Source organism: Scyliorhinus canicula, chromosome 7 (genome assembly GCF_902713615.1).
Source record: "Scyliorhinus canicula chromosome 7, sScyCan1.1, whole genome shotgun sequence".
In the NCBI taxonomy this organism is placed as follows: Eukaryota; Metazoa; Chordata; class Chondrichthyes; order Carcharhiniformes; family Scyliorhinidae; genus Scyliorhinus; species Scyliorhinus canicula.
Window position 1 is genome coordinate 207444346 of NC_052152.1, and position 9213 is coordinate 207453558.

The 9213-nt window shown below is 45.2% G+C and overlaps 1 protein-coding gene across 1 annotated transcript in view; it reads right to left on the minus strand.

The window, feature by feature from the left end:
* The window catches only part of LOC119969753 (potassium voltage-gated channel subfamily KQT member 2), a 218063-nt gene extending 209425 nt beyond the window's left edge, over window positions 1–8638 (minus strand). The window contains exon 1 of the mRNA XM_038803799.1: window positions 8107–8638. Within this exon, the coding sequence (XP_038659727.1) occupies window positions 8107–8420 (314 nt within the window). The 5' untranslated portion in view covers window positions 8421–8638. The remainder of the gene's footprint in view (window positions 1–8106) is intronic.
* Between the last annotated feature and the right edge of the window lie 575 nt (window positions 8639–9213).

Genomic DNA, 9213 nt, shown 5'->3' on the forward strand with positions numbered 1-9213 from the left:
ACCCAAGTGAATGTCTATGGATTTTTCCTCAAAATCCCCCCAGATGATTCTTACTCCATGAGCTACCTTGTCTAACTGAACTCCGGCTCCCATACGAGTGATTTCAAATTCGGTTTTCAAAAGTCACATTTTCAAATCTTCTTTTAAATTATACTTTTGATTTGAATTGATTTATTGTTACATGTACCGAAGTACAAGTGTGTAGTATTTTTCTGCGGCCGAAGGAACATACACAGTGCGTACACAGTAGACAAAACAATAATCGACAGAGTACACTGACAAATGGTACATCGACAGACAGTGATTGGTTACAGTGCGGAACAAGGGGCCAAACAAAGCAAATACATGAGCAAGAGCAGCATAGGGCGTTGTGAATAGTGTTCTTACAGGGAACAGATCAGTCCGAGGGGGAGTCGTTGAGGAGTCTTGTAGTTGTGAGGAAGAAGCTGTTCCTATGTCTGGATGTGCTGGTTTTCAGACTTCTGTACCTTCTGCCTGATGGAAGGGTCTGGAAGAAGGCAATGCCTGGGTGGGAGGGGCCTCTGATAATGCTGTCTGCCTTCCTGAGGCAGCGGGAGGTGTATACAGAATCAATGTGGGGGTGGCAAGCTTGTGTGATGTGTTGGGCTGAGTTCACCACACTCTGCAGTTTCTTGCGATCTTGGACTGAGCAGTTGCCATACCAGGCTGTGATGCAGCCGGATAGGATGCTCTCTATCGCACATCTGTAGAAGTTTGTTAGAGCAGACATGCCAAATTTCTTCAGTTTCCGTACAAGGTTTTGTTTTCAGGATTGACATCTCTCCTGTCAGCTTTCCTTTATGCTGAAGGCTTTTACACAAACTCCAAAGTCCAGCCATCGATTCCCACAATTATTTCTAATAATGGCTCCCAACTGTAGTAATTTCTCACAAACCATAGCCCTACTGCAGATATATTTCTAGCCTCTCAACTCTGTGACTTTACCGAACAATAATCTGTTCTGGTTCACAGTTTCCTCTGTTCCGTTAACTCTAGACTTCTTGAAAATGTATCATTATTTCCCTAGTTCCCTTAACTATCTGGAATTTAGATTTCCGGCATCTGTTTTCTTAACCATAACCCCATTGAATTGATTTTCTTCTAGCAAGGCTGAAAGAGACGTTCCCTCTTTGGTCTTCTAAAACCAACTTCTTTAAGCAGAGCTGTGGGAGCTGCTTTCTCTCTCACTACCTGTCTTCAGCTGCAATTGAATTAGTTCAACTAAAACTTGAAAGCTCCCCTACCTTACAAGGCCCCAGTTGCTAAGCAACCAATGCTGTTTTTTTTATTCTTCATGCCATAGCCCTCTCTAAGCACAAATTAAATACAGTGGGAACTTAATCAACCCAACCCCAACACATCCAAACACCTTTGTCCAGCATGAGTCTAACTATAGGATTTACCCTTCCAGGTACAGAAGCATTACATTAAAAACCCCTAAAACTATCTTTATTTTCCGAACACCAATTGTTATGATCTAGAACACACGGTCTGAAGGGACAGAGGAAGCAGAATCTAAAGGGATTTGGATAAACAGTTGAAAAGCGAAGATTTGTCTTTGGAGAAAAAAACAGGTGGAGTCGGACTAATTGGATAAATCTTTCAAAGAGCTGGCATAGGATATTGTGCTCTGTTGTTTGATGGAACGATAAGTGTAACCATCAGCTGAAAATGAGGTTATAGCTTTAAATTTGCCGCAGGATGTAATTTATAGAGAACAATGTACACTGCAATGTGGAAGGAATTTTTTATATAATGGAGTGTTTCTCGACAGATTGACATCAGCATTGATAGGACAACTATAAGTGACTAATTCTGACAACATTCACTACGCATCAATTGGGCATTGATCTATAATCCTTGTTGTGTTCAGTGTGGTTTCTACTGTAATGATTAGAATACCACTTTATTTTAACAAAAGCAAAGCGGTCACTTTTGAGTTCCGTGTTCACAATAGAACATTGCTGTGTTAATCTCAATAGGTCAGGTGACAGTTTCACCACGATATTGCAACTTTCTTCCTATTAGCTACTTCTTCCTATTTGCAATCAATCTTCTGTCTACTTCTTGTACACCCCAATACCCCTTCCCATCGGCAAGGTGGAAGTGGCGAAGGTGAAAACCACATAAACTTTTATCTGATCCCGAAATCTCTTTAATATAATTAACAAAACCACAAGAACCTGAATGAAGACTTCAATTTCTATCATACCTTTCAAAGTTTCAGGATGTTCCAAAATGCTTCAGAGCCAACAAAGTGCTTCTTGAAGTATAGTCGTAGAATTCCTACAGTGCAGAAGGGGGCCATTTGGCCCATCAAGTCTGCACGGACTCTCTGAAAGACCACCCTACTCCCCATTACCCCACCTAACCTGCACATCTTTGGAGACTAAGGAGCAATTTAGCATGGCCAATCCACCTAACCTGCACATCTTTGGACTGTGGGAAGAGAACGGAGCATCCGGAGGAAACCCACGCAGGCACAGGAAGAACGTGCAGACTCCGCACACAGACAGTGACCCAAGATCAAAATTGAACCCAGGTCCCTGGTGCTATGAGGCAGCAGTGCTAACCACTGTGCCACCGTGCAGTCACTGCTGTAATGTAAGAAATGCAGCAGACAATCTGTGCACAGCAAGATCCCATAAATGGTAATCAGATAATAGATATTTTAACAATGCTGGACCCAGAACTCCTGCGAGGAACAATACAATTGCTTACCTCAGGTAGTTACAGTCCCATCTCTTACAGTTCCTGAACTATGATTTGGGAAGCTCTTCCTGAAAGGGTAGCGGAAACATACAATATTAACTTTAAAGAAGGAATTGGATAAATACTCAGAAAGAAAAAACATTTGGGGGACTATTGAGAAAGAGGGTGGAAGAGACGAATTAATTGGATAGCTTGTTTAAAAAGGCAATGTGGTAACAATTGGACAGGTGACCTGCTTCTGTGCAGTAAGGTTGTTTCATGACAACGATCCAGCATGTAACTCCAGAATTATCCTTCACATAAAAGCTCCATTAAACTTCAGAACATTTGACACAATCAGAATGTAAATAAACATATTTTAGCTAGTGGCACATGAAGTCTCCTGCTTCTAAAAAGCCACATGGATTTGTCCCCAAGCACTCCTTCAGTCAATGGTATATCAACCATTACAGTAAAAAATCGAACCAATTCTGTCTTTGTGTTTCTACACAACATAGATTTGCAGACTTCCCATGGTATTACTCAGTTGGTGGGTGGGATCTATTCATTCAAGGCCTTATTCAGATGCAGTTAAAATTAAAGGACAAATATTTTCCTTATTGACTCCAAAGTACCTGAGAGGCAGAGAAAAACAATTCACAACTCAGTTCACAGTCTGAGAGTATATTGATTAGCTGAAACTTTCCACAGGAACCAATCGCAATCTGCTCAGAAATGACGAGGTTAGCACTAAAGTGGTCATTGATTGGTTCCCAATTGAAAACTCGAACCAATCAAAACCTTTGCACATCATGTACACCGCAGGAGGCCACTTAACCCCTCGAGTCTGCTCTGCCATTGAATGAGATCGAGCCGAAATCCATAACACACCTTCCTACCCTTCAACATCTTGGATTAGCAAAAACGTCTCAATCTTCAATTTGAAATTAAAAATTCATCTTGCATCAATCGCTGTTTCTAGAAGTGTTCCAAACCACCAGCCTTTGTGTGGTGAAGGTGCTTCTCAACTTCAATCCTGAAAGGTATGGCTTTAGTTTTTAATAATAATAATCTTTATTATTGTTACAAGTAAGCTTACATTAACAGTGCAATGAAGTTACTATGAAAAGCCCCTAGGTGCCATATCCCGGCACCTGTTCAGGTACACAGAGGGAGAATTCAGAATGTCCAATTCACCAAATAGCACGTCTTTCGGGACTTGTGGGAGGAAACCCGAGTACCCGGAGGAAACCCACGCAGACACGGGGAGAACGTGCAGACTCCACACAGGCAGTGACCCAAACCGAGAATCGAACCTGGGACTCTTGTGCTGTGAAGCAACATTGCTAACCATTGTGCTACTGTGCCGCCTTTTAGATTATGTGCCTGGTGCGCAGCAGAAATAGTTTCTCTCTATCCGGTGCCATTGACAACTTCAATCCAGTCCCTTGCAACCGTCTACATTTCAGGGAATACATTGCAATTTATGTAATTCTCACTTGCAATTCAACCTTTGACCCCAGGTATCATTCTGGTAAATCTACACTGCACTCCCTCCAAGGCCACTATAATCTTCCTAAGATGTGGTTCCCAGAACTGCTCACAGTACTGCAAGTGTGAACTACCAGGGCTTTGCATAATTGGACATTCATGGTAGCACAGTGGTTGGCACAGTTGCTTCGCAGCTCCAAGATCCCAGGTTCGATTCCCGGCTTGGGTCACTGTCTGTGCGGAGTCTGCACGTTCTCCCCGCGTCTGTATGTGTTTCCTCCGGGTGCTCCGGTTTCCTCCCACAGTCCAAAGATGTGCAGGTTAGATGGAGTGGCCATGATAAATTGCCCCGTAGTATCCAAAAAGGTTTGGTGGGATTACTGGGTTACGGGGATCATGTGGAGGTGTGGGCTTAGGTAGGGTGCTCTTTCCAAGGGCCAGTGCAGACTGATTGGGCTGAATGGCCTCCTTCTGCACTGTAGGTTCTATGAAGCCACCCCTTTTTCGACCATATCCTCTAAATAGAAAGGTCAACATTCTAATAGCCTTTTCATTATTTTTGGTACCAGTTCATGTCTTTTTAATGTTCACCAGGAATCCCACCCCCAAATCGCTTTAGACATCCACTGTTTCAAGAACCTCACCATTTAGAATGCATCTGATTTATTTTGTTTAGGTTCAAGTTGGATAAACTCAATGGGCTGAATGGCCCAATTCTGCTCCTAAGTCTTATGGTCTAACTCACCTTTGCTTAATTTGAAATTCATTTGTCACAGTTTTGTTCATTTACTTAATCTATCAATCACTTTATAATTTTATGCTTCCATTTACAATGTCACCTATCTTTGCCTCATCAACAAACTTGGATATGTAGCTTTCTATTCCTGATCTAAGTTGTCAATAAATATGCAGGATAGCTGAGTCCTCAACACAGGTTCTGCAGAAAGGCACCAGTTACATTCTGCCAATTCGAGAATCTACTCTCTGTCTCCTGCCCGCTCCTCTGACCAATTCGTCTTGAATTCCATGGACTTCAATGTTTAGTCAACATCCTCTTACAAGGGACTTTACTAAATATCTTCTGGAAGTCCAGATCAGTGTTCTTCAAACTTTTTCTCCATGGACCCATTTTTACCAACCGGCCGACCTTTGCGACCCACGCCGGCCGACCTTCGCGACCCACGCCGGCCGACCTGAGCGACCCACCATTTTCTCTTACCTTGTTTGCTGCTGACAAAAACAGAGGAAATGGTTTTGGGTCCCTTTGGCCCTCGTACAGGCCCCTCCAATGGAACCTGTTGGATGAAGGTAAAGCCTTCCGGTGTCGGAAAGTATGGAGTCTCCATCTGTCCAAAGTTCTGCATTTTTTTCCTGTAAAATTTTATCAAATAGAACCCCCCCCCCCCCCCCCGAACTTGTATAAAAAAATAAAAATTAAATGAATAAACTGAATAAAACCCTCCCGAACTTGTAAAACAAAAAGCTGCAACCGTTTTTTAAAAAGCGGCCGCACTGCGCATGCGTACCCGATCATTGGCATGTATGCACAAAACTATGCGCGTGCGCGCCAATGATCTGGCACACATGTGCAGTGCGGCCGCTTTTTTTTTACATGTTCGCGGCTATTTTGAAAGCCGCTTGCGGCTGGCGTTCTTAACAGCCGGCTGCCGTGGCTGTTGCGTGCAGATTTGCACGATCGGGAGCGCCACGACGGACGGTTCCACGACCCTCCCGACACCTGCCCGCGACCCACCTGCGGGTGGGGGGAGGGGGGGGGGTGGTAACGTTAGCAGTTCCATCAAAAACATCATATGCTTTACAAATCTTCTTTCCACACACACACACACACAAGAACGACAAGATTTCAGGAAGTAACCGCATAGCGTCAGCTACTGGCCAGAAGCTGCAACTACATTGTTACAGCAACTGTTTACATCCAGATTCCGCATCATAGTCTTGTTCATCCTCAATCATCGAGTAGACGGCGGTGCCCACGCACGAGTGGAGGATGTGGAGTTTCTGCTCCTTGGTGGGTTGGCTGCCTGTGGTGGAGAGGTAGCTGTTGAAGCACGCCAGCCAATGTTTAAAAGTTGCTGACGCGTTTGTAGCATGCGGGCTGATGCGGAGGCAGTCTGGTTTGATCCGAAGCTCCATTTCAAAATTCTAGTTGATTAATTTGATGTACCATCAATTGGACTCGATTCGTGAAGAATTTCCATATATCAGGCTTTAATCGGCAGTCGACTTACAGAGAAAGGCCGACTGCTGGGTCCTACGGGTTCTTATACCCTGCCTCAGAGGTGGGACTACTTGCCTCTAGCCAATGGGTGAGCAATCACATGACTAGCCTCAACCAATCAGCAGAGAGGCACATGACCGACCTGAGCCAGTGGGCAGCGAGTGCTCTGCACCAATGGCAGATAGGTACCGTAAACCTCCTAGTTATACCACCACAAATGTATCAAGCCAAATAACTTAAAACATATCAGGAAATTTCCTCACTCACTTAACACAGCAATAAGTCTTGGAGTCAAGGCCACGCCAATATGTTTCGAGTGAAACCCCAAAAATCAATTGTCTTTGTCACAGTCTTATTGAATTAATAAAACTCCCCTTTTCGCCAACTGATCTGAACTCTTGTCAAAGACTAAATCGCAACACTCAGGCCAACTGCGTGAGTTTAAGAAATCCAATTTAAATTAAAATCTGCGCAAGGTGGTAAGTGTCATGAGAGCGATTTACACAGTTATGTGATCAGCCCTGATTCTCAGCTGCTTCTGAAGACCTCATCCACTCCCCACTCTCTCGCTCTTACTCACTCTCTCCTGCTCATCGATCAAAGGATTTTTGCTGAATCTTTCAGTTTAAATCCAGGTTGGTCCAAAGCAAAAAAAAAGCCTTAAAAATTGCAGCAACAGGATAACAGCAAACACAAGACGCACACACACACAGAATCACACACACAAAATCACACACACAGAATCACACACACACATAATCACACACACAGAATCACACACACACACAGAATCACGCACACACAAAATCACACACACAAAATCACACACACACAGAATCACACACACACAAAATCACACACACACAAAATCACACACACAGAATCACAGACAGAGAATCACAGACAGAGAATCACATACACAATCACACACACACACAGAATCACAGACACACACAAATAGAATTACACACAGAATCACAGACACATAGAATCACACAGACAGAATCACACACACACAGAATCACACACACACAGAATCACACACACACACATAATCACACACACACACGGAATCACACACACAGAATCACACACACACACAGAATCAGACACACACAGAATCACACACACACAGAATCACACCAGAATCACACACATACACAGAATCACACACACAGACAGAATCACACACAGAGACAGAATCACACAAAGAATCACACACACAGAATCACACACACACACAGAATCACACACACACACACAGGATCGCACACACACACATAATCACACACACAGGATCACACAGAATCACACACACAGAATCACACAGAGAGACAGAATCACACACACACAGAATCACACACACAGACAGAATCACACACACACACAGAATCACACTCACTGGATCGCACAGACACACAGAATCACACACACAGACAGAATGACACACACAGAGAATCACTCACATAATTACACAGAATCACACAGACACTGAATCACAGGAAAACACATGATGATAATATTACATATCAGCTGATGATGGTTTTTTCTGCTCCATCACTGGAGTTGAATTTACAAATGATTCATTGCAAATGCCAGACTGCGACAAAGGGTTACCCCCCCCCCCCCCCCCCCCCGGAATGGGATATTTGACTCTTACTCACACATATGCATGGTAGATGAACGCCCATCCTCGAGGTCTCTCCAGCACATTGTACATAAAGTTCTGCAGTTTTCTGTAAAACGCGTTCCTTTTGGGGCGTTTGCCCGCTCCGGAGCGGGGCTTGCCCAAGATGCTGCCGCGTTTGCTGCCCTCTGTGCCGGCGATGAGCAGAGCCCCGTCCCGGGTGCAGGAGGAGTCCGCCCCGGCGCTGATGCCACCGTCGGTGCCTCCATCGATGCCCACGAAGCCCACCTTCAGCCTCTTCTCCCCCGGGCCGGCTCCAGCCTCCCCGTTCCTCTTGGCTTTCTGCACCATGGTGAACCCTCAGCAACCTGCCCGGCTGCACTGGGGATTCCCTGGGATCATGCTGTGCACCGTCTCTGCCCTCCCAGTGCTCTGTCTGTCTCTCCTTCCTGGGGGGGGAGGGGGAGCTTCCCCTCTCCTCTCTGTCTCTCTCTCTCTCCTTTCCCCCCCCTCCCACACCTGACTTGTACACAATGAATCCTGGCTCACAAGCTGCTCTCCTCCATCAGTCCAGACCATTGCCAGCCAACTGCACCTGCGCAGCCCACAGACAGCTCAGCAAACCCCTTAACCCCTTCAAACCGGCCCAAATTCAACATTCCTGCTGAAAACTCCCACCTCTCAACGCACTTTGCATCCACCCTTTCATCTGAGAACCTTATTGCCCAGGAGGAGGCCATTCAGCCCATTTTATCAGATTGTTAACCACACCTCCCCCCTCCTGCTATTTCCCTGCAATTGCTTCCTTCTCAAACATGTATCCATTTGCAAAGTTACTGCTCAGTCTGCCCTTTTCAGCAGCGATTTTCACAGCAACCCCAACTTCCTGAGCAAAATAAACTCCCCTCTGGTCCTCTTTGTTAATTGTCTTCAGTCTTTGTTCTCTTCTATCCTCTTGTCAGTGGAAAGCATCTTCCCACTGACTCCCTCAAAGACCCCTCCCCATCCCAGCCACTTCCCACTGACTCTCTCAAAGCCCCCCCCCCAGCCACTTCCCACTGACTCCCTCAAAGACCCCCCACCCCAGCCACTTCCCACTGACTCTCTCAAAGCCCCCCCCCCAGCCACTTCCCACTGACTCTCT